Here is a 27,360-nt window from a genome sequence, read left to right as displayed (position 1 = left end):
TGCCACCTCAGACCTAACAGAGCAGTTACATTCCACAAGAAGCAACAAACATCAAGAACTTCTCGGAAACTCAGAACCTTGCCCCCTATGGAGAGGAACGGTGGAAACAGACAGGAAGAATCTCAAAAAGCAAATACATGAAAAGCCTGAAAAAAATACATTCAATTCTACTCCCAGTGAACGTGAAGAAACTGAAACCAGCACCTTCAAAACAAGATTGGCAGTTTCCTGTTCAGCCTGGCACTGTTCACCACAGTCAAGGTTAGGAGATGACCTGCCCAACAGAGCTGTTTCACAGACTAAATCAGTTAATGCCCATCTTAAAAATTAAAGTGGTCCTTGAAACATAGAAGATGTATGGAAATGCTAGTTGGTCTTACTCTTCATTGTTTAGGGGAAGGGCTTGTTGATATGATGGTCCACACGTAAGTTCAATCTACACAGAAGAGTTTTCTCTATCTGTGCCATCTGGTCCCAATCACTGCCCTTGACTACAGGGTGTAAGGATTGCTAGAGTGCTTGAATTGAAAAACTTGTTTTGACTTAAACACAGTTCCTGGAAACAAATTTGCCTTTTCTCATTGTGACTACCCAGAAATTGATTCATTAAAATATTCAAAGAACTCTCACCATCATTAGCGGGCAGAAAGTAAAGTGTTGGGTAGGAATGAAAAGCTGACTGACTGGGTTACAGATCTGAAGCACTTGTCCTTCTTTTCCGTGAGATGTTTTGATGTTTTTTATTGTGTGTGTTTCTGTATTCCTGCATGTGCCAAGATCAGCTTCAATAGCCTGAGGCGAGAACACCCGCATTCTAAATTTATGTTCAGCAGCCTCCATGAGCTTTTAATACTGTGCTCCCAAAGCCAGTCTTAAAATTTAATAAAGAGGGTGCCTCAGAATCGCTCATAACTTAATACAAGATGATCCGAGTTTGACACATACTCTCTCTGCATCCACCTGTATCTAACATAGTCACTGTAAACTTATGGTTGAACAAAAATATCTGAAAAGAATTTTTTTTACTGCTGATGTGCCTGCCTTCTGGAGTTTTCCATTTCACAAAGAACTCTACTACTTTTATGGTGCCTTAGCCACTGTATTCTGGACTATCAAAATGATACAGACTAGGAAGCCAAGAGAATGTGAAGATGCAGGAACATTTTGATACCATTATTAAAACAAAGATTCTGTACTTAGAAAAAAGCCCCATCTACAGAATGACTCAGGATAATAAACAGCGTCCTTCAAATGGTAGTCATTCCCCTGAGAGCGAGTGAAGATCGAACCCACACAACAATCTGCTCCCCTTGAGAATCAGCTGGTGCTATTTACTCATGAACAGCTCAAAAGTCTGGTCAAGGGGCTTGGTTAAAATGAGGGTTTTGCAAAATCTGTTTGTTTAACACCTCAATCCTGCCAAACTGAGGATAGGCCATTAAAACCTTATCCCTGAGCAGCCAGAAGAACCCCCGGGGGATTGCAGAGTAAATAACAATAGCATGTAACTGAGTTTTCCAACTGGAGGTGCTTTTTTTCAACAACTGAACCTTTGAATGTTCTGGGATGTCCTTACCATGCAGACTTGATGACTGGAGAATGGGACTTTCGTGAACTGATCTCTTTTCTCAGTACTCTGCAGTTTCTCTAACACATGAATATTTCCCAGTTCAATTAATTAAAGAAAAAGTGTATAGTCTATAACACAATAAGTTGATAGAATTTCCCAGCAGATAATATCTGCACGCTCAGCATTTTGAAGAGCCTCGTTTCTCCACAGTCAGTAACACAGCAACGTCCTGTGTCACTGCGGAGTAAAGGAGGCACCTTGTGTCTCAACCCTGTTCTGACAAAGCAGAGGAAGAAAGAACAACAGAGCAAAGACCTCAGAGAACAGGAAACATTCAAATGAGCTGTTTCCACCCCAACTAAGAGGTGAGGAGCTGAGCAAGCAAAGACAGTAGACCAAAGAGTTATCAAAAAAATTAACATAAACCCATCAAAAAACAACTCAGAAGAAAAAGGCAAATCTGTGGCTCCTGTAGGGAGCTTGTGTGCCTGTTCTTCTTAATACAGGATTAAGAAATGGCAGCTCCCCACAACCAGAACTGGAATACTCTGTACTGTGGGAACCTCCCATTATTAAGAAAAGGGTATGTGGAAAGAGGATGGAATCCCACTGGGCTTCATCGTTTAACAAACTAAAGAACAGTCCTACCTACAGCAGGCTTCAGACTTCTGGTGGATTTACTAATTTAAAGTCTCTGACACAGCCTGCTTTTCTACCCCCACAACACACACACACACAACCCTTGCAATCTGTGGGCACTCCAGTCTTAGCCAGAGCTTTTTGCTCTCCTATCTTGGCCTGCTGACAAGAGTCCGCCCTTTCTATGTCTGCTTTACCCTTTGCACCTCTACCCTGTCTGACTCTGAACAAGGCGCTTACAGACCCTACATCGTTATGTCTTCATTAATTGGGATGTCTATGTCATCATGCCTACATGTCTTACTTAAGTACTAAATCTAGAAACCAACTCTTAACAAAAATAAAAGCAAGGTACATGAAAACCAACTTGGGTGTAAATACCTAGAAAGATAAGGAACCTCCCACTCTTCCTCAAATGTCACTGAGAATACAAGTGTGTCTCTGAGACTACATGAAGGCAGTTGGGCATGAGCCTTGTATGTGGTGCAGTCTCAGGCACAGTAAAGCCACAAAGAGAGGCAGACCATGCACACAGCACAGCACTCGTGTCAGCAGCATGAGCTCTTGAAAGGGAGGCATCTCTAGGTAATAATTAACAATGGGTCTAACAGTCCCAGAAGGACGGTTCTTGGGAGAGTTGTAGACTGATTAAAACGATCAAATTTCCATACACAATTTATTTGCAACCCACTATAATTTGGGTTGAGAAATCCCATATTAATCATATAATTCCACAGAGTCAACATCCATACCAATAAAATATTTATTAAAATTAACATAGCTATTGCTTCATTCTTCTAAAGTGATTAGAACAAAACATTTCAAACACATGCGTTTTATTTCTCCCTTTCTAAAATGCAATTATGGCCATTTGGTGCTGATTATCCTACATCAATTATATGACATTCATGTCAATATTATATTAAAATGGAGTTATAAGATTTCATAAATGGCTACAACTAAATAGGTTGTATCAGCCTTGATAAAGTGAGATATTTGCTAAGCTTCATCAGATGTTACATATGATGCACAGGACAGGTGTTCATTCTCATAGCTGTCAGTAATCACTGACTTAGGAATCAGCATTAACATTTCTCTATACAAAGTAAAATAGCAGGCACTAACGAAAAACACCAAATACTTTCTAGAAGAGAACTATAATAATATAAAAGTTTACATTCTATTCAATTCCCTGTTCTAATTTTTGTGAAATTAACTGACTAGGTTATTATATTTATAAATTGGCTTTTTAGAACTAGCATGTTATTTGTTTGTTTGTTTATATATTAATTATTCCCTTACTTTTAATTTTTTTAATTTTGAACAGGATCTTACTATCTAGTCCTGATGTCTGGCATTCACTAGGTATACCTGACTGACCTTCAACTCACAGAGATCCACCTGCCTCTATCCATAGATTAAAGGTATGCATGACCCCATGTATTCTTGTTCCACCTACTATTTCAGTGTTAAACTATGAACCACTTAATCATAACTAAAACAGTCAGATGTTCAAACATTCCTGGAGTTGACAGGAGAAAGCCAGTTCTGTTTAGGGTTTGACTAAGGGAAGATGGACGGGTATGCTGGTGTTCGAGAAGGGTTTCCCCTCAATTGCAGAGCATTAACCAGACCTGGGGAAATCTAAATTAATTGTATAACCTTCCATGCAATTTGTAGAATGGCTATTTTACGTCTTTATTTAATAAAGGATGATAATCTATATTGTGTCCAAATTTCATATTTGCCAATAGCTATGAAATTTGTTCATTATAATAAAGTGAATAACACACTAGTTCTATGCATGATAACCTGAAGTAAATATTTAAAAAATTAAATTTATATGGACATAAATAAATATAATTATTAAAAATACAAAGATTTTTAAGGTAACTTTAAATATTGTTAGTTTGAAATTGTTTGTTTCCAATCACAACTAAAATAAAAATAGATACTTAGATGCTATGAAAGTGAAAACAAGTAAGTAAATGTAAGAATAAAGACATTTTGGATGCCTTTATTTTTAAAAAATTATTTGGCCATGAGACCTAAAATGCAAAGGACAGACACCTGAATTGCTGATCAGAAACCAGACTCCAACTGACCTTATCTGGTGCCATTGTTTTCCTTTATTTGTGTTGGGGGTGTATATGGGCTTTTATAGGTAAAGGTTGTGTGAGTGCAGGCGGAGGTCAGTTAGATACTCAACTTGACTTAAAAAAAACAACTTTTATTAATTTTTTTAATTAATGAACACAATGTCCACACAGGTCAAAGAGTCTGTTGGATCTGCTGGAGCTGGGGTTGCAGGCAGTTGTGAGCACCCCAAGGTGGGTGCTGGGAACCGATTCCAGGTCCTCTACCAGAGCAGCCAGTGCTTTTGACTGATGAGTCATCTCTGCAGTGACACCATTTTTTTTTGAATCTAGGTTTATCACTGAGACCCAGGACTCACCAAATAGGATAGATGGTCTTGACAGCCAGCTCTAGAGATCCACCTCTGTCAGTTTCTCCAGCAGTGGGGTTACAAGCTAGCACTGATGCACACAGCTTTTTTATAGAGGTGAAGATGATGAAATTTGGATCTTCATGTTTGGGGGCCATGCACTTAACAGACTAAGTATTTCCCATTCTTATATCACAGTTCAAACACTAATGTCTGTTCTCAGAGAAAGAACACAGAATTTGTAAACTTAGTCACGGAACACTAGAGCTCCCATGCACCTGAAATTCTGAGTCTCTGGGACTACAGACTCTAAAGACATAAACTACCTCGTCAGCATCCATGGCAGTCAGCTGCATAATCTTAGAGCCATCTCCAATGTTCTCTTCCACAGTGAGATCCAGGGTGTCTGTTGGAAACACTGGTGGGTTGTCATTGATATCCTGAAGTGTTATTTCTACCTATAAAGGAATAGAAATCAATACATGAGGCCTCTACTGGAAATCCAGATCAGGAGTCCATAGAAATGTACTTCCCTGAAGAACTTAAAAAGTATCCCAAAACCAATGTTTCTTGAAAGAGGGGCATAAATATTCATAGGAATACTTAAGACCAAGCAAATAGCATCTACTTTCTTGATGGTAAATGATATTAAATGGTCACAGTGGAATTCAGAATGAAAATGGTCCCCTGAGAGTTGTCACTGCAAACGCTAGTGAAGGCCTCCCAAGACTAGGAGCCAGCATTGGAAAACCAATGTGTCAGCTGACACCACATTTTTTGCCACTTCTAATTCATACTGAAATTTCTCCACATTAACATCAACTCTCCAATTTGGGGGCACAAAAACTACACACTTGTCCATCTTGACTCCCATTTGCAGTAACAAAAATAGACCAACCTCCCTTTCAGACCCCAGGGTCTGTGGATCACAAGTATTAACCCCTTTGTTTGAGAGTCTTAGCCAGAGTTACTTTCCCTACCTAAGTAAAGTTTTCAGGAGAAAAGATGTATGATGTTTAAACAGCAGCTCCATCTTTTGTCTCCATTCTGAGTTAGGAGAGAGAGAGGCAAAGGCTCTGAGAAGACTGTGGACATCTACCAGTGTAACAAAAGCTCCTGGGAGAAGGTCACACTTGAGTAGAGGAGGATAGCCCAGCCAACCAGCAAGGGCATATTTCTCACAAAACTGGTATTCTGTGAGACGCCACTGTTCATAGCTCTACTGTGAAGATCCTATCAGATCCAGGGATTAAGATGAGGAATAAGAAGAGGAGGAGCCAGGCAGAGGGTATGGACCTCTTAAGGGACTCAGGAAAGGGGAAGAGAATCATAGGTGGATACAATGTCAGTCTCTGACCAAACACATTGGGGAAATACAAGCAAATTAGATAAATAGGTGGATGAAGAGTTGAAAAACAAAGAAAATATATAAATTGACTACTTAGTAGTTGCTGCGAGCCTCTCTCCATCTAATGGAGAGATTTGCTCACCAGCAAATGGCCCAACTCCATCTGGGCAAAGGAAAGAGAGGCCCATAGAGGTAGAGGTCTGTAGCTTGTCTCTCCACCAGTGATGGAGTCACCAGTGTCTCTTCATCCTCCGTCTGAAGTGAGTTCCATGGCAGCTCTAACTGAGCCTGTAAGAGGCAACCTAAGCCAGCTTCAGAGCAGACTTCCAATAACAGTGGGTTTACCAAAAAAAAATTAGACTCTGCCCTTCTCCTGACTGAACCCAAATAGTTTGTTTCTCTTAGCCTCAGTCTCCATCTCAGAATCAAGGGTGTGTGTAGGAAAGCTTTGAGAAACACACACACTTGCACGTACATCCTCGTGTGGCTGAAAAATTGAGGCGTTGATCCATACTTGGCATCTTGTTTGAGACAGGGTCTTTTGTTCACCACTGCATTCTCCAGGCCTGTTACCTCACCCAGAGAGTATTCTGTTTCCACCCCCACCTTGGGGTAGGGAATCTGGGATTAGAGATGTGCTATAGTGTCCCAATTTACATGGCTTCTGGGGATTGGAACTTGGATCCCCACCCTAGCATATCAAGTGCTTTACCCACTGCAACATCTCTTCAACCTCCAAGAAGAACCAGTGCACAGGTAGCTGCCAGCAGCAAACATCACCCCCACAGCTGGCTCTTGCTTGTCTTGTAAACAAACATGGAGTACAAGAAAGTATTCCTTAACGTGCACTCTCTTTGTTCAGGAATTTAATGATAACTATTGTTTCATCTTTTAAAAAAAATGACCAGGTTTAAACTGAAGGCGGTCTTTAAAATGATAGGATTTGGTAAACTTTCAATGTTTGATTTCTGTGTTTTATATGCTATTTCAAAACAAATCCTTTCACACCTTCATCCAGACAGGATAGAAACCATTGACATAGGAACCATGCCACTCACCCAAGCACTGAGTCATTTCTGTGCTGAGAGAAATGACTGCCCCGATGTGAGAAGACAACTCAAGGAATCCTCAGAGTGGGGAGACAAACTTCTCTGACCCAAGATGTCAACAGTTGGTTTCCAGTAGGGGATATCAATGCTTCTATCTACATATGTGTCTATAAGCACCTTTCACCTTAAAGGAAGAGTGTTCTGTCCTATTTTCTTCTGTGATATTGTGACTAGCATAGACCTAGCACTCAAAGACTCCAAAAGCTGGATGATAAATGTTGACATAAGTGCGCATGCCACAGGCAACACAATCCAGATTCCAGAAGAAGATAATTTGTGCATGTGCAAGAATGTATTTATAGCTTGGATATATTTTTCAAATATCACTTGCTATGTTTGTTGGTTACGCACAGGTTTTCATAGTAACACTGTTCTTTATAGCTCCCAGCTAACTGTAGTTCTGAGTTGATACTAAGCCTAAGACCTTCATAACTCGCACCTGGTTCCTGTGAAGGCTGTTCACACACACACACACACACACACACACACACACGAACGCACGCACGCACATGCACATGTGCATACACTCTCCATCCTAAAACAATATGTGGCATTGTGTTAGTTCACTTACTATAGCTACGAAAATACAGAAGGCATCAGGATAGAGGAAGAACTTGCAGCTTAACGTCTTTGCCTCCTATCAGCCTTTGCAAAACAATTCTCAATATGTGGGAAAGAGATTTTGTGTTGTTTGAAAGACTGCAGGATGCTTAGCACGTTGGAAGTTCAGAGATCCATTCATTTGCAAGATGTATTAGAATTTAAGAAATCTGAAGAAGCATCAAGTTCATTTCCTTTAATTTACAGGCAGCGTGAGCCAAGGCATTGAAATGCCAAGTGCTTTTATCTAAGAAAAACAATGCGAGGCCACAGGCCCAGGGTCCATTGAATTTTCTCCAGCCAAGTGTAGAGGCTGGAATGCTGAGCAGGCTCAGTGATGTGCCTGAGGCCACTGGCTTCTGCCCTTAGTGTCAAAGCAGAAACCTGCTTCGGGAAGCATGTCCTAATCAAAGCAATGTGAAAATTATGTTTGAGGAAGTTAACGTAAAAAGAGTTCTATTGAAAGCCATTTTGCTAAGGAAAAAGAGAAAGAAGAAATAAAGAATAAAGGAGAGAGCGAGAAAGAGGGAGAAGGAGAAGGAGAAGAAGAAGAAGAAGAAGAAGAAGAAGAAGAAGAAGAGGAAGAGGAAGAGGAAGAGGAAGAGGAAGAGGAAGAGGAGGGGGAGGAGGAGGAGGGGGAGGAGGAGGAGGGGGGGATTTTATCCACAGTTTTTCCATTTTTAAGAACTTTAAATGTGGCTTGTGGGAAGATATTCACATAGGTCTGTCTTTGCACTACATCAAGTTCAATTACTCTTTCAGAAGGAAGCTTGGGGTATACATTACAAATGATGCCATAGTGTAGATACAAGTATAACTGACTGCTTTTAAAATCAGATAGATATTTTCTTCCTAAATAATGAGTTCCTTTTAAACACTAATTACTAATTACAGTGAGGTAATTGGAGAGATAGAAAGAGCACAAACTAAAGTAGCAACCCGCACCATGTCAGGGCAACAAGCGCATGGCTGAGTGACAAACAAGATATAGCATAGTGTAGCATGTTATCTTTGTGGGATTGGCATGTTAGTTAGATCTCATGTGTGCTATTAGATACCCAGATTTAAATAAATTATGAAAAGCATTGCATCAAAAATAAAAGTTAAGAGTTGACATGTATCACCTCTATGGATATTAAAAGATTCCGTCAAGATTATGCAAAAGTACATTTCTTAAGGCTTTCTTAATTGTGTGTGTGTATGTGTGTATTTATGTGTATGCATTTGTGTGTGTATAAGTGTGTATGTGTGTATTTATGTGTATGCATTTGTGTGTGCTTGTATATGTGTGTGTTTGTGTGTGTATGTGTGTGTATGTGTGTATTTATGTGTATGTGTTTGTGTGTGTGTTTGTGTGTGTATATGTGTGTGTATGTGTATATTTATGTGTATATATTTGTGTGAGCTTGTATATGTGTGTGTTTGTGTATATGTGTGTGTATGTGTATGTATGTGTGTATTTATGTGTATGCATTTGTGTGTGTTTGTACATGTGTGTGTTTGTGTGTATGTGTATATGTGTGTGGGTGTGTATGCTCACTCACATAGTTATGGTATCTACAGTGCTAGGAATGGAGTTACAGGCAGTTATGAGCTACTCAGTATGGGTTCTGGGAGCTGAACTCAGGCCCTTCTGAAATAGCAGCCTATGTTGTTAACCTCTGAGCTCTCTCCCCAGCCCTAAAGGTGCAACTTTTAATGAATCGGTTTTTCTAAAATTTCTTTCAATAATTAAAGGTTATAGCTCAGAATTCTCTCCATATATCCACAGGCTGCTGAAGTTGGCAGAGACTGAACAATGCTTTATTCTAGAAGCTTGGGGTCAGGGGTTTCCTGGCAGTCTAGATTTGGGAATATTTGTAAGACTATATTGACATATTTGAGGTAAGAAACTCAAGGCTAAATACCACATTCACTTTTGTTTCATATGTACCTTCTCCACACAGCTGAAGGCAATTTTAAGACATATTTTCTGTTGCCTATGTCATGACTGCTTCCCAGGGGCAAGTGTAGAATTTTCCACTGTGGCAACATGTCCATGCTCAAAACGCTGTGTATTTTGAAGTACTTTAGATTGTCAGAGCAGAGACGACACTCAGCCTGTCACGGAGACTCTCCAGTTCCCCAAACCATTAGCGACACTCAAAATGGTGACTTCTAGATTCAGAGATTTGGAGAGGACAAATCTGTCTTGTTCATATTTACAACCCAGCCAGACCTAACAGAATCTTCCCCTTAGGGACATGTCACTGAAGCAACCCTGTTTTTGTATGTTTCCAGTGCTCACCTGTTACTAGAATTTGAGGAACACACTGACTGAGGCTGTTCTCCCTACAGAGGTAGCTAGAACTACCCCATCCGGTTGCTCTCCTAGCTCTTTTGAATCCCATTCACCACCAGGTATCTTCTTGATGCTACTAAATATGCTGTGACAATGTATTGACGCCATGCTTATAATCATGATTCAAACATTAACAGAGCTTGAGACAAACATGACCTGACCTGAATGGGTTCCATTTGAGAGAGCATGTGAGACTGTGAGTGGGGCCCAGCACCACAGCAGAGGTTGCCAAGCTGAACAGGACAGGGCCATTCCAGTGAGCATAGCCCACAGCAGGCTCTGACAGTCCAGTGACAGCTTGCTAAATGGTCCTCTGATCACAGGCATGTAGACCGAGTACATACCCTGGAGACCACTGAGGAAAATATTCTAGTCTTACTCTGAGAACTGTTTCCAATCCGCCACAGTGAAGTAGATGCTGGGAAATGCCCACCTCCTCTTCCATATGGAGGTCCCATCCCTTCTTCATTATGGAGACCCCCACCTCCTCTTCCTAACGACAATCCAGTTGAAAACTACCCCAGGAGCTGTTTAATCTTCATGCCTAACCAGTCACTTCCTCTGACCCTGAAAAGAGGAAGGCGCCACCTTTCCTGCTTGTCCTGAGATGTCATGTGGATTTTACACTTCCCAAAATGCCTGTACAGAGCTGTCCAGAAAGCCCAGGATTGATGGGACAAGGAAGCTGACAGTCTACCCAGGAAACCGGAGAGCGGCAGTTATGACACAGACAGCAGGGTGACTCATTAGAATCTCTGCTCTGGCTAGATAATCAAATTTACATTTAAATGTGTTAATATCTGCTCTGACTAGAACCAGATATGACGCGATTTATTTCATTCCCCGGGATCGGCTCATTGATTATGCCCTGCGAGCCCCTGGGAGCAAATCTTTTATTTATTAAAGTTATAGGAAAGCCTACATTTGCTGTAATAACCCCCTAATGCTAATTGATCATCAGCCAGAGCGCTGGAATTCTGCTTTAGTTTTGTTTTGGCTTTTGATTGCAGATGAACTAACCAGAGATCTTCATCAGTAGAACACATGAGCGACTCCAGTTTAACATCTCAAATGGAGACTTAAATCTTGTCATAAGTATAGCAAAACCCCAACCCCTGTTTTACACTGTACTGTTTGCCTCTGGTCTCTACGTACTTCCATTTCTTAAAAGGAAAAACGACGCTGCCGTAAAGCACGGAGTCAGGATCCACCCAGCTGCTTTCAGTTTGTTCCTCAGGCCTTTCCCTATTTGGGGTGACCACTGGGAATTCAATTACCATGAGTCTGGGTGAGGCTTACCCTGTATTCAGAGCGGTTGGTTCATCGTGCTGCAGGGCCAACATCCATTACAGTTTGCGAGTGACTCACATTTTAGTTATGAGAAGGTCTTAACAAGGAACAGCTTACATTTAAATGCCCAAATGTCAGGACCACAGCGTTTGGACTACGGAGGCACACGAGGTCATGCTCAGCCTGTGAGCAATACGTTCAGGCATTTATTTACCACATAGGACCAACCTAGTCCCACAGCCTGCGGTTGTGAGAGTGTACGTCTCGTCTTGAAGATCGTCTAGAACTAAGAACCTGGAATCCTGGTGGTAGAAATCAGAGTTTGGAGAAAAGACTCCACATCCCACACTGTTAGAGCCTGGCAGGGGCTGCGTGTGAGCTGTCAGGAAAGCCAGGGTGGGGTTGGGGGTGCAGAAAAGTATATCCTGCCTCAGCAAACCCCTTGCAAACTGAAATCTGGTGCTCAAGTAGGCCAGAAGAAGGTGTTGGATGCCCGTGGAACAGGAGTTACAAACAGTTATAAGCTGCCACACAGATTAAGCACACAGGCTAATACGAATCCATGTCTTCTGCAAGAGCAAGGGATGCTCATACATGCTGAGCCACATCTCCAGCTCTAGGCCATCTCTTTCCCGACTTCAGAACTAAAAGCCCCATGTGGCTGTTCAGAATCATAATTCCTACATTTGGAAGGCCAAGGCAAGTGGCTGTCCCGAAAGTCAGTCTTAGCCTAAGCTAGACAGCAAGACCCATCTTAAACCAAATAGCTGAACGAAAATGCTAGGAGTCTGGAGAAATGGCTCAGGTGCTAAAGGTCTTCTCATAAGGATGAAAAAGTCTTTTCATAAGGACTTCAGTTCCCAGGGCCTATGTGAAAACCGTGAGTTTGGTATTGGGCACTTGTAATTTTGGGTGTGGAAAGGTGGGGACAGCTGGCTGCCTTGGACTCCCTGGCTAGTCACCCTAGTCTTTGTGAAACGTCCCAGAAAGAGACCCTATCTCAATTTTTATAAAATTATAGTGAACCACACATACACATCACCTTACACTCACACTTGCACACACGTTTGCACACAGCATACATATATACAGATACAAAATAGTTAACCATTATTATTTTATGTCTGCATTATTTAACAGGAAACAATTTAGTAAAAGAAGTATAATTTAAAAGGGATGAGACTTGATAAAAATTAATTTAGTGGTTAGTTGCTTTGGGATATACTAAGCGATTAGGCATTTCAGCATTTGAAACTGTGCAATTTAAATGAAATTACAGGTATATGTAGGCACCTATCCATCACTCCAGACAAAGACAGGTTGCTCTAGTCTAATTACTACTGAATATTAATTAAGGAAGAAGGAAGCATGTGCATTTTCCATTCTTTAGTTTTGCTTTTAAAACAAATTGAAAATCACATAAAGATCTCCAAGGCACAGCTTGTTACCCACAGACACTACATGGATGTGACCATGCCCAATTAAATTTCTCAAACTAAAGCCATTATGCTAATCTCTCAACACTAAACTCTCCCAGCAGTCAGCAGCATATGTTCTTGGAATTTTGATGCATTTCTCATAGGCAAGAAATACTTGTGAGTAGCAGGCAGGCTTGGAGGGAAGCCAGCGGTGACGAGGGTGGCCAGGAGTGCAGGCACAAAGCAGTTAAATCCGTTCTGGAGGCAGCACGCTTTCCATAGCTCACTAAGTGTGTGGTGACAAACAAGAAGCTGGAGACCTAGTGCTCTCAGTGTTGCTCAAGTTAGAACCAAATAAGGAATTCTTCTAAAGCTGCCATACGTACCCACGTCAACTTTGCCTGAAACCGACACTGCCTGCCTCTACATTGGCCCAGATTCCTGCACATGCCCTAAAGTGTACACAGACTAGAGGATGGCATTAGAAGATGTGTGGCTTTCATGTGGAACTTGAGGAAATTTTTATGTTTCTTCAAACCAAATACCCAACAAAAGCATCCCAGAATGCTCTTTTGGGTTGATCTGATGTTGATCTGGGTAAGGGAGACACATAGCAGAGGGAAATTTTATAAAAAAAAAATAAACAAATAAAAAAGTTCTGTGGAGATTAGGAAACCCACTTTTTCCTAGTTGAGTGGGCTTTAGACATCATGATGCAGAATCAGCATCTACTCAGACCAGTGCAAAGGCTGGAAGGCAGCTCATACTGTGAAGAGCTTGCTTTGCAAGCACGAGAACTGGAGGTTGAGCCTGTGTAAAAGGCAGGCATCCTGGTGCTTGCTGGTTTTGCTAGACTTTGTGAAGCAGAGACAGAAGGGACATTCTAGCTTGCTGGCCTGCTTGGCTAGCCTGTGTGCTTAATCCAACCAGACAGAGACGACCCAACCAAAAGGTAAAAGGTGGATGGCATCTGAGGAACAACACCCAAGACTGACCTCTAGCCTCTACATGTATGGACACACACACCTACACACACACACACACACACACACACACACACACACAGACACTCACATACACATGCAGACATACACAGACACACATACACATGCAGACACACACACATACACACACATACACACACATAACATACAGACACACACATACACACACATGCACTCACAGGTACACACCCTCTTGCATGCACATGCACAATACACATGTACAGAGATGTACACACACATAAACATGCACATAGGTATATACATATGTACATATACATATACACACATGCATAAATGCATGCTCATGCACACAACTATATACATGCATGTACACATGCACACAGCTATACACCTATATGCACACATACACATGTACAGAGCTACACACATATGCATACTTCCGAAAACTGAAAATGGCAGGCTTGGGTAAAAAGCAGAAGCTGTGGTGATGATTGATTGATTGAGTCATTGATTCATTGATTCATTGAGCCTAGTTCTTCATCCTGCCTTATAACTAACTGTGTGTCCCTCCCACTGACATTGTTAGCTCTCCCAATGCCTCCAGACTAGTCCATCTATGATGCTCGATTGGAATGGTCAGATAGGCACAAATGGAGAAACTTGAAATGTCCTAGAACCACATGGTTCTGTCAGCCTCTGGTAGCAGGAAAAGGATGGTGTATTTTCAGAGGAGGTGTCAGAGATGAGAAATTTAGAGCCCAAACAGGAGCTTCCTGCCTGCATCTTAGCCTTGAACAGCCTCAGCTGCAGCTACTCAGAGAGGCAGGAAAAAGTACATTCCTGTCAGCTTGTGAGCTACGGGAGCTCTTCCAGGGGAAACAGTACTAACAGGAAAGGGAGCAGGTGCATGGGGAACAGGAGGGCTTCACTCTCTGAATTGCCTCCAGAAAGTTAATGTTCTAAGTACTGGTTGATGAGACACAATGAAGAGGGAAAAGCCAGTGTCTCCTGGCCTAACGTGTGCCTGGTACTTGAGATATGCTTTATTGTCCTGAGTTTATTAATAAACCATCCTGCTTCCATGAACAGTTCACTCCCCCCATGAACATATCTGTCATGGAGACTCTATGACACAGTGGAAGGAAATGTAGCCAGATGGGAATTCTGGGAGAGCAGAGTAATCCTCACTGATGTTCACCATAATAACAACTAAACGGTAAATTTCTACAGAAAGGAGTGGTGAGTCAAAGGTATCAAAACATACACTGGAAGTGGCATCCAAATAGCATTCAAAAAATGCTGTTGGAGAAACTGGGCATCCACATATAGAGAAAAGAAGCTAGATTCCCCACCTCCCTAGACTGAAACTAACTCCAAATGAATCGAAAACCCTGAAATAAGATCTAAAACTTTAAGTGTAGTCAGGTAAAACATCCCATCCACACTGCCTCAAAGAAAACAATAAACTACTGTGGAATAAACCTAACCAAGGACATGAAAGGTCTCTATAATAAAAAAGAAAACCACAAAACACTGAATTCAGAAATTGAAGAAGACTGAGAGACCTCTCGTGCTCATGGATTAGAAAAATCAAAATCCTGAAAGATCCTATCACACCAAAACGGTCTACAGATCCCGTGCAATCCCCATCAAATTCCTAGTGACATTCTTCACACAAATAGAAAAAAAACTATTAAAAATTATATGGAAAATCAAGAGACCCCAGACAAGGACAGCAGTCATGAGCAAGAGAGACAGTGGTGGTCTGGTCACACCTGGTCACAAACTACATTGTAGAGCCATCACAGAAAACACGACATGGTCCTGGCACAAAAGCAGACTCACTAATAATGGAACAGGATAGAGGGGTGGGATACAAGGCCACATGGCTGTATTCACCTAATTTTTTTTATATTTGACGAAAAATACACGATGGAAAAAGATAGTATCTTTGACAAATGCTTTGAATCCTGACTAGCTACTCACAGAATTAAACTAGGTCCTTGTCTTTCACTCTGCTTGAAGAGCAAGTCCAAATGCAAGAAAGGCCTTGGAATAAGACCTGAGATTGCTAAAGGAAAAAGTGGGAGTGAATTCAAAGTACAGGCATGTTAAGGAGATTCTGACTAGGATTCCAACAACTCAGGAGACACAAGTAATAATCAATGAGTGGGACCTCACACAAGTAAATAGTTTTTGTACAACAAATGAAAGTGTAAATCAAGCGTAGAAACCACCTACAGAATAGGGAGACAAACAACACAATTTTGAATCCTGGGCCATGAAACTAAACTGGTAGATAGTTATGAAGGGAATAAATTCTAATGGCTAATATATGTTTTAAAATATTATCAATATCATTATCAGCAGAAATGCTAATTGAAATTTCCCCAAGAGTCAATCTAACTCCAGCAGAATGGTTAGCGTCAAGCAGACAAAGAGAAGTAAATGCTTTACAGAATGTGGGCAAAGTGGCCTGCTTATCTATCAGTGGTTGGACTGTAAACTGACACAGCCACAATGGAGGTCAGCGTGGGGGTTCCTCACAAATCCAGAGATAGATCTTCCATATGAGTCAGCTATTCCACTCTTGGCTATATACCCAAAAAACTAACTACAGATATGCTTCTTACACACTCCTGTTTATGGTGGCTTTATTAACGAGAGTCCAAAAATGGAAATAGCCTATGTCCATCAATTCATGAATGGATAAGAAAAATGTGCTACATACACAGGATGGAATTGTATTCAGTTGTGCAGATATATGCCTTCCATCAGTGCACACTTCCTCAGGCTAGATAATCTTGCAAAGGAAGAGAGAAAACGAAGGTCCATCTGAATGCACTGAATGCTAGATGGCTGCATGTGGCTTGTATCCATAAGGTAGATCAGATGCTTATCAGCAGTATGTAACTAACACTGATAAGGCACTGGTGGTAACTTCTTAAGACCTTGGCCTTAACACCCTGTGCACCAGTGAGACTTCGGTGCCCCTAAGAAGCCCAACATCCTGTACACATACTAGAAACTAAAAGCATCCTTCGAACCTCAGCCTGTTAAGAGCCCAAACTGCTCGTGGTTTTGTTCTCCTTTTTGCTCTGCAGTTGTCTGTCTTACTCTGCACCACCGTCACTCTGGAATACACTTTCCTACACAGCCCACTAGGCTATGCAGCACCACCCGGCCCATGAATTGTTCTTCAATTCCAGCACCGGGCAGCACTATGTAGCCAGTGAGAATAATCCTGTGTGTTTTCAGTGCTGGACAGTATTATTTTTAGGTTAACCAATGAACTAAAAATCACTCTATTGTAAATATCTCCCAAAGAAAAATACCACACAACAGATTAAGATCACCTGGCAATCATGTGCCCGTACATCTCAGAGAATCCTATGCAGTTAGAAAAGACAATCTGAAACATTAAAGCTTCAATTGGGGTTTTATTACAGTCGCTGTCAGTTACACTATTATTTTTTTCCTCTAAAATCAGGAACCTGATAGGACGCCTACTCTCTCCCCTCTTATTCAATGAAGGGCTCAGAGTCTCAGCTATATCAGTTAGACAAGTGAAAGACAACAAGAATAAACATGAGGAAGAAAGAACCAAGCCATCCCTATCTACACATGCCCTGGTTCTATCACCAAAAGGCCCTATAGAATCTACTATAGTAAACACTTAACAATAGCAATGCAGAATGCAAATCACTGTGTGTGTGTGTGTGTGTGTGTGTGTGTATGCCTTCACTTATCCCAACTGTGTATCCCTAGAGCAAGAATTTAAGATGACTATCCCATTCATAATTCCAAAAATATTAAATATATTTGGCCAAATGGTTGGGGGCCTCAAAGTTGAAGATTTCAGTGCACTGCTCAGTAAATTGGAGAAGGTTCTAGACAATGAAAAGACCATCTGTGCTCAGAATGAATGCTATGAGAATGACCTTCCTACCATTGCCAATCTGCAGATTTAATGGACAGTTGATTTATGTGACCATCTTGCTTTAAAGTCCCCCGGTCTCTTTATGTTAATGTAGAAGGAAGAGACATGGGAGCATCTAGAATGGGGTAGTAGAGGTTAAGTGTTTAATAGTGAGGAAAGAGAATGGTGAGATGAAGGACAATTTCATCTCAGCCACACAGAATAGAGATCCACATCACACAATGTTTGACCTACTGCCCACAGAATGCTCGCTCATTGTTGTGAATCTAAACCTAGTGTGGGCCAGTCACCTCGGGCCTGCAATCATTTAGGGTCAAATTTCTCAAATATCGAGTCTTTCACCAGCAAAAGAAGATAGGACCCTGAGTGTCCATTCTGGCTACCAAGGTGTGCTGTGTATGTGATGATAATGTAATATATACCACTCAGCTTTAACGAGAAGTGAAACTGACCTTGCAGTGATATGCACAAAACACATTAGGAAAGTGGCATGGCCCAGCAACTAAGCACCTACAACACAACGCTCTTTGTGCCCGTCACCATAATCGTCCAACTCCAGAAACATAACTCATCAGAGGAGGTTACTGTCTAGTGGGTGTAAGGCCTCAGTGTCAGACGCCAAAATCACACCAACAGTTATGGAGTTAATGACAGTTTTGGAGCCCTGGAAACGTCCTGAATGCCGCTAAACAAAACATTTAAAATTGTTTAAAATAAAAAGTGTAGGTTATGTGTATTTCATCAAAAAATGTTTAAAGTGTCATGGCAAATCTCTATCATTTATGTTGAAGAATGAATGAATGAATGAATGAATGAATGAATGAATGAATGAATGAATGAATGAGATACACATGGAAATAGCTGCAGAAAGGTTGGAAGTTTTTGTTCACTCTTGGCCATTGCTGACTGCAGTTTTTCTGTCACACTTAGACAACTGTGCTCAAACAATTCTAAACAGTAAACACTGTAGTGACACTTCCCAGGAACCCCAGCTGGGAATTGGAAGCCGGAAGGTTCAACATCATCCTGAACTACATAGCAACTTTGAGGCCAGTCTAGGATACATGAGACACAGGCGCAACACAAAGGAAAGATTTGACAGTTAAGTTGGGATTAAGACACTGCTGTTTTACCTGAAATCTCATCTCACTTGTGCCTTCCAACGATAATGCATGTGTACCGAGTGTCTGATAAGTGCTCAAGTTTAGTGGAAAAGCAAAGTGTGGTCTAGGTTTGTCTAACACAAAAAGACGTACTCATCAAACATAAAAAAAAAATCTAGCTACAGCTACACAAAATACCTCTTCCTTTGCGCATACATTTGCAAAGAAATTGAAGGTGTACAGTGCCAAGCACAATATTTTCCTCTGTCACCTTGCCAGAATGAAATCTGACCATCTCAGTCTAAAGGATGAACAAGACACAAATAAATGAGACTTTAAACCACTCCAGTAATATTTGGGGCCAGGAAAGCATGGAGAATATGATTACCTTAAAAACTATAGTTTCCAGAAATTCTCCTAAGAATTCCTCAGCAGGCATTTGGCTATGATCCAACCTTTCCTTTAAAAAAAATGCTTTGGATATCTTCCTATCTTGACATTCTCGACAGATGTGAGGTCTTGCCAAAAGTCAAGTGAGTGTATGGTATATTTTTATCATACTTTCAACAATCTTAATTTGCACTCAGCTTTGACTTCTGAAATCAAGAAAGTCTTAAATTCAACTTCAATAGAAAGAGTTAATTTTGATCCAAGGATATGTGTATGTGTCTGTGTGTGCAAGTGTGCACACTAGGGAAATATCACAGACTCCCTGGCTTTCCTCCAAACACTCCACCAAGTCAATCTCATTGGCTCTGATCCAATTCTGTTCTAAAATATCTCTCCAGTTTGCATTTCTTTTGTCTTTCTCCTATTTTAGCGACATAGATGGTTTACTGGCAATGTTATGGAGTCTCGCTCTTAACCACTGACATTAAAAACCAAGATAAAGAATCACCAAATGGCACTGGAGTGAATGACCTTCAGATTCATGTCCATGGTACCCAAGAAGTTGTACAGACCCCCGCCCCCAGACCTGTACTGGCCCAGCCTCACCTCCTCAGACCTACATCAACCCATGCCCATCTTCCCAACCCTACACAATCCTACATCAGAGACAGTCCAAGTTCTTCCACAAAGTCAAAGGCTACATCAGAATCTATCTATTTCTTGCCAAATACTTAGCACTTCATCCTGCCTCCAAAAAGCTAATGTCTAAGCTTGTAACAAATACTAAATGACACCACAGGAAAGTCCCTTGAAACAGAAGCAGGCGAAGCACAGCCCAAGAAGGGCTTCATAGTTCTACTCCAACAAATGTGAAACCATTTTTCCACTCCTAAGTGTCTACCTAAGGTGAGTAGAAACACACACATACATGCATACATACACACACACACACATACACACACACACGCACATACTCACACCACACATGCACACACACCCATTTTCTCCTCTCTGATCATCAGTCTGTTGCTTTGTTATATCTAAAACTATGCCCAATACACAAATCACATTTTGAAAAAATCTTTCTAGTTATACTTCTGTGTGTGTGTTTTATGTGTGTGTGTCTGTGTCTGTCTGTGTGTGTGTCTGTGTCTCTGTGTGTGTTTGTGTCTGTGTGTATACATGTGCATGTGCACTTGTGTACCCCTGGAACCCAAAAGAGGGTGTCAAACACCTGACCCTGGTCCTCCACAAGAACACTGGGTACTATTAAGCACTGAGCTGTCTCTCTAGTTGTACAAATCGACGCTCTATGAAACTGTGCTTATTCCTATCAAAGCACACACCTGTGCATGTACAGAACTCAGTGCCTCCTCTGCTCTGTCAATTTCAGTGTGATTTTCTTATATTTTGGACTAAAATAGAAATCCATTTTTCCTAATTGGACAATTATATTTTTCTACTGAGCTGTGAGGAATTCGCATCTTCCACAAAAGCTAGTCAAGTGTGTCAAAATAGAAGACGGTTCTCTTCCCTGATGAATATGCTGTCACAGCTGGATGCCTCCAGAAAAAGGTTACATGTTTAGGATGTCTTCTTATATTTATTTTTTTTACTGGACAATTGTTTAATTCAATGAATCTAATAAATTCTCTACCAATAGTAATTGAATATTTTTCTAATAAAGCCATTCTGTACTCATCCCTAGAATTGGCCAAGCTGAAACTCTATCTATGTAGGCCACCATCCTACATAAGAAAGAAAACCTCTGGCTAGGTCTGCATTTGCATATTTTAGGGAAGATTATCCATATGCCCCATATTATCAAATAAGAATTATTTCTCCTCTAAAATCCACCCAACGTGGAATCACTCACCCTTGAAGTGATACCAATGTTGTCTTTCCCATGCCATTCCTCAGAGCAATGCATTAGGCCCTACTCCTTTCCCTCTTCTGTGCTTCATGCTTCTGTGGTCTCACCATCCTGAACACTGTCATCTGTAATCCTCCCTTAGAAGCTAGGTTAAGATTGGAGAGAAATCCCAAAGAACAGAGACATACTCACCATGCTTGAATTCCCTCCTACACCAACAGACAAGGACGAACTAAAGTGGCAACACCCCCTGTGCCATGCAAATGAACCAAAAAATCTGTGATGACCCCTATTTTCACCTTTCAATATAAGACTGTGGGCTTCCTGAGGATAGATGCTGTCTCTTGGGTTTTGGACTTTGAAAAGTGTGATTAAGTTGCTCCTAAATGCATTAGGAGGTGAGAATTCATGACTTCAAGGTGAATTGTACTGAGGAGGGAGATGAACAGCTAATATATGAAGTTTGAGAATGTTCAACTTGAAGAACAGACAAGACATAAGGTAAACACCCTGGAGACACTGGAAACAAGGCAAAGCCAAGATGAAAGGGAAACTTCTACTGAGGTGATGGAAGACAGCTCTCCAATAGAGAGAGTCCTCATCTCAGTGGATTTTGGGGAGGGCACGCCAGTGAAGAGCCAGCTCTCTATCCAAGGGGAACTCGATGCTTTGAGAATGAGAATAATAGATCTAATTTTGAAATTTCTTCTCAGAGCTCCAGGTTGGAACTCATAAACAAAAGAAAATGATTGGGCAGGCTGAGGGCTCACTGAGAAAAGTATTTGCCACCTATAAACTAGGACCTCAGCTTGATCCCCAGCACCCACAGGTGTCAGGTGTGTACATGTGAGAATCAGTGCTGGGTATGTGGAAATAGGAGAATCCCTGGGGATCTCTGACCAGCAGGACTAGCCTACCTGGGAGTTCCAGGATCATGAGAGAACCCACTTCAAAAATGAACATGAAAGGAGATGGAAGGATTTCCATGCACATATAAAAGAAAGATAAACTGTCAAGAAAATAAAACAACAAACAGAAACATACACACAGACAAATACACAGAGCCCCAATACCCTGAATACTGGTATAACGGTGCATTGTAGATTTTAATCAAGAATGTATTTCTGTGACTGTTAATCTCCTATCTTTCAATTTTCTCTGTGAAGCACCTTCGTTTGAGGCTGTATTTGTGCTTTTTGTTTGAAAAAATGTAAAGGGTACAAAATATAGCACAGTGATAGAGTACTTGCCTAGCAAAAAAAAGTGGGCAGGGGATATTCTGTGTTTGATTCTCAGCACCACAAAAATCAGTGCTTTTAACTGATGATCTGTCTCTCTAGAGCAATAGTAAGTAAGCTACATTCTTAAGTGTTATAGATCTTATATTGCCTACCCACCATGGTAGGCTGTTTGCAGTTAAAGATTTATGTTTGGAGTGCCCACATATACATACATGTGTGCATGTGTGTGTGCACATGAATGTCCTTTAGCAGAGATGCCTAGGGGATAGCCTGCCTTCAGCATGCATGGCTAACTTAGGGTTCTGTTAATAGGTAATTTGTGTATCAGTAAAACAATACTACCCATTAGCACTGAGGAGTGCTCAGGGAGTAACACAAATGGAGCTTCACACTTGGCCTCAGTAACACTGAGTGAATTTTCCCCACTGGCCTTTCATTCACTTCTCTCAAGGGAAATGGGGAAAATAGATATCCCAGGAGCGGGGAGCACACTGTGCAGGGCAGACTACTACAGGAAATGCTGTATGTCATCTGTGCTGTCACACTGTGTGCAGGGCAGACTACTACAGGAAATACTGCATGCCATCTGTGCTGTCATACTGTGTGCAGGGAAGACTACAGGAAATGCTGCATGCCATCTGTGTTGTCACACTGTGTGCAGGGCAGACTACTACAGGAAATACTGCATGCCATCTGTGCTGTCACACTGTGTGCAGGGAAGACTACAGGAAATGCTGCATGCCATCTGTGCTGTCACACTGTGTGCAGGGAAGACTACAGGAAATACTGCATGTCATCTGTGCTGCCCTTCTGTGTTCAGAGCAGACTGCAGGAAATAGAAAGATATTCAACATTTTGATGATTTCATTTCTATATTCCACAGAACCATTCAGTGCTAAATTGTATTTAAATCTCAGTACAGTTATCTACAGTGTGAAATTCAATGTGAAATTTATTATATGTAATATTTTGTAAGCAATATTTCCTTGTTAATTTTTTTACTAACGTGCCTATATTGGCAAAACTAAACATATTTCTCTTTCCTTGACATTTTAATCATTCATTTTATAGAATTATTAACAAATGTTATTCTTTGAAGATTTACTGTATTCACAGTGTACTTCAGTGTAAAATAAAGAAAGCCTCAAAAGATTGATCTGTTATTTCATGAACATGTGACTCCAGCTCTGATAGTAAGGTTAATAGGAACCGGTCTGCAACAATGACCACCTCTAACACTTCCGGTTCCTAGTGAAAAACACCTGAGACTTAAGTTGTCTCTGCACAGAAGATGCTTGAAGTTCAAGATGCCTGGAACACAAGATCTAGAAAGCAGAATCAGCATTTTTCTTAATGCTACTTTCCCTTGTCCCTTCCAAAGGGAGGAAGTTTTGACCCCTAAGCCTTTAACCCACAACCCCAAAATAGACAGCAGTGGGCATAAATGGTAACAGAAGCTTGCACCCCTCACAACAGAAAAGGCAGTGTGCCTCAGTTACTGATAAAGGCAGAGTTCAAACTTTTTCTCTTTATAAAGGGTGAACCGGGGCAGTGGAAAGTGTCATGCCTTTTCTTAAACACACACTTTAATTGTAGGGATTCCTCCACACCTGCCTCCCTTAACCCAGAATAAGGTTGTTTAGTTTTATGTAAATGTTAAGTGATTACAGAAGAAACTGACACCAGACGTCAAGGGAACCTTCTAGAACCCTGTGAAGTTGTGAGGCTTTTAGAGTCATCCATTACGTCATTAATATACAATGAGCAGAGCAGACTCCACATGAAGCCTCTTGGCACAGTGAACAAAACCTTCCATAGACACTGCCCACCACACCAGGAGGAGGGGCTGACACAAACCCGTGCTTCAAACCCTTTATTCAAACAAACCCAATGGCTTTAAATATGAGCAACACAGTAGGGAAAGAAATTATTTTCTCTGCCTTGAGGAAAGGGAATAAAATTCCTATTGGAGAATGGTCCAAATGTCATCTCCAACATCTGTGCTGGAGCGGGCAGTGCTGTCAGAACCGCTGAGCTGGGGAGCCTCAGTTAATGAGGTTTCATTTAGCTAATACTATGAATCGCTGAAACAACTCTCAAGAGTCAGCTCCATGCTATTGTTTTTGCTAGTAGGGCTTTTAAGGCCAAAGCATCTACTTTTGGTTCTGGGTTAAGAGAACATCTGAGCTTTGCTCGTGGGAATCTTATTGATGTGAGGGAACACATGACAGTTTGACTTTGGATCAAGAGGCTGAACGTTTGCCTAAACTCAACACGAAACAAGAATAGCTTATTCAGACATTCTGATTCTCTGGAAACAATTTTGGAATTTAGTTTACGATCATGTGACTGATGAGATGGTCTTAATAATTATTTTTGATCACCGATGCCCAGAGACCCAGGTATTTGCAATTGAGTAAGTTTAATTTCACTCATGAAAAATGTGTACTGCTGTTTTGTAAATATCATGGGATAAAGCCACCTCTTAATTTATTCATTAGTTACACGACATGTATGATGAAGTAAGATAGAAGAAACACATAGATGTAATCAGGTCCACAGAAAATCTAATTCCACGGTGTTGGATTCATGAATGCCTCTCACAGCATTCCTGTAATATAAGGTAGCTCATCGTCTACCAGATTGTGCTATCTGTCGATTGGCGTCTGCACTGTCACGTTATCTATCAGATCACTGTGATCTGTAACTACTATCCTTGCTGTGTGTCCTTGGTGTCTATAAAGGTAAACAATGCACATGTATTCCTATTTGCCAAATAATATTAATCCAGTGTATTTAATATTTGACAGAATTATTGGAATAACACATGCCTAATCATATTTTACTTTATTATGGTATGTATTCTAATCACCCACACTAAAAATGTATGTGTATGTCTGTACATATGAATGTCACCACAGGTATGTGGCTGCCTGCAGGGAGCAGAAGAGGCAATTTGGTCCTCTAGAACTGGAGTTGCAGGTAGTCAGGAGCCTCTCTCTGTATAATGCTGGGAACCAAGCACAGGTCCTCCTCAAGAGCAGTGAGCCATCTCTCCCGCCCCCAAACCACTATCTCACTTGACTTGTATAGGGTCTGTTGAAATGCATGAAGTTCATTTCACAACCCATAAATGGCAGCACAGAGAAATAAGCAGTCTTAGATCTTAAAGCAGAAAAGCATCCCCGTCAGGACCATCTGGTTGAGTGGGAGCTCTCGGTAAAGTCAAACCAAACAAAGAAACTTCAGGCTGCTTCTGTAAATACCAATCTGCTATATATTATTAGCTCAAGCAACTGAGTAAAATAAATATTGACTCAGACATGTCATAAATCTGTAGAGTACCCGCCTAGCTGGCCTTTGAAGACAAAGTCCCTAGGGAAGCAGATATGTCTTTCCCTCTATCACAGATCCAGCTTGAGGACATGCCCAGATTTTGAGGCTTTGTGGCTGTTTGGTGGCCTTGCTCTCTGAGCTTGGGAATGCAAGCCAGGAGACACTATTATATGGCGGGACCACCAGAGTGGCTCTTGTGAACAAGATCAGGGTTGTTCCTTTGTTCTTTGAAGTTTCTCTGGTGATGTTTTGCTCAGACTCCCACTCAAGAACGGATCTGACCACTGAAGTAAAACCTCTGCTGTCAGAAAGCAAAACAGGGTCCTAGCAAGTGGGGTGCTCCTTGGAAACGTAATAATGCCAATCAAAGAACACAGCTGCCTCAGAAGAGGGCCCTGGTGCAATTAACCTAATTGCAGGGAAATGCTGTGTGTCCAGGCTGGGCTAATGTTGGGTGACCCTGCAGGAAGACAATGCTTTTAAAATCACTAGAAATTATTTTTGTTGTCCTTACTATCACTGTCAAATGTTTTTCTCTTCCACAAGGTGCCCCTCATTCTATTTCTGTTGAGTTAATTGATTAGCTTGGAGAAGAGAGACCCAATCTGAAACACTCTCTCCACATCATGAAACAAATGAGTAAAGTGTAAGATATTTCACTTGTATCATGAAAGACATATATGCAATGCACAGGCTGTGTCAAACCCTGAACACAGGTGTGCATGAGGCAGAGACCTGGGACCCCCAAATCAAGCTGGCTAAATATCCTGATAGAATCGATGAGCGATGGATTCAAGTGAGAGATCCCGCCTCGGTACGTAAGATGACCAGCAATAAAGGTAGACAGTTGAAGTTGAACTTTGGCCTCCACATGGAGGCATATGCACATACAGGCTCACACACATGTGCACAAACACATATGTACACTACACACTCAAGAAAAAGAGAGAAAGCTGAACTTCTAGATTCATCCTTCAGTTTATATGGCTGTCAGGCAGACACTTTAAGTGACCTCAGTATGGATTATTTGACATCCTCTCTTCAGTGGTTCCCTTTTTTCAGTTTCCAGATTGTCCCTGTTTGGTTTGAAGCTTGGTGTAATTTCCCTGGCACAGGGCTTGGCCTTGAAAGGGAGAATAGTTTAGTTTCTTCTCCTGGATAGTTTTATTGGTCCAGGAGCCACATTAGTTATGTAGCTATTGATTGTATTGTACACTACACAAGAAAGGAAGATAATTCTCTCAAATATAGCCATCAAGGAAATAATCCAGTTCATTTTCTACCAACCACATTGAAATCATGAAAGTTGATTTCATCTTTCTTAGTAGACTGCCTGCAGAAGTCTAAATATTGCTTTCTTTATAAAGAAAAAGAAGCCCAAAACTCAATAAATATGAACTCAGTGTCACAAATAAAAATGTCCATTATTAACAAATACTTTCAAACAAACTCAGCTGATTTTGACATCGGCTGATGAGAGAAAAATGGCCACTTGTCCATTTATCAAAAGACTTCTAAGACCACTTACTAGTAATGTTCTGAGATATTTTATTAACCTAAGGTACAAGCTCATTTCTCACTGTTATAAACATAACTTATTTTGAGAACTTACTTGTTCTCCTAATCAATATTATACATTTGGGGAAGTTTTAGTAGAATCACAGACATGAATATTAAGTGTTACTCTGTCCTGAGGAGCAATGCATGATTATGGAATATTTCTGAGCCTTTTGGATAGATACAGTCTCTAT

At 41.0% G+C, this 27,360-nt stretch overlaps 1 protein-coding gene across 1 annotated transcript in view; it reads right to left on the bottom strand.

Moving 5' to 3' along the window:
- Fat4 (FAT atypical cadherin 4) overlaps window positions 1-27,360 on the bottom strand; it is a 129,410-nt gene that overhangs the window by 68,399 nt on the left and 33,651 nt on the right. The window contains exon 2 of the mRNA NM_001415042.1: window positions 4,982-5,113. Within this exon, the coding sequence (NP_001401971.1) occupies window positions 4,982-5,113 (132 nt within the window). The remainder of the gene's footprint in view (window positions 1-4,981; window positions 5,114-27,360) is intronic.

Source organism: Rattus norvegicus, chromosome 2 (assembly GCF_021556685.1).
Source record: "Rattus norvegicus strain SHRSP/BbbUtx chromosome 2, alternate assembly SHRSP_T2T, whole genome shotgun sequence".
Classification (NCBI taxonomy): domain Eukaryota; kingdom Metazoa; phylum Chordata; class Mammalia; order Rodentia; family Muridae; genus Rattus; species Rattus norvegicus.
This window is presented reverse-complemented; position numbering and strand designations above follow the sequence as displayed.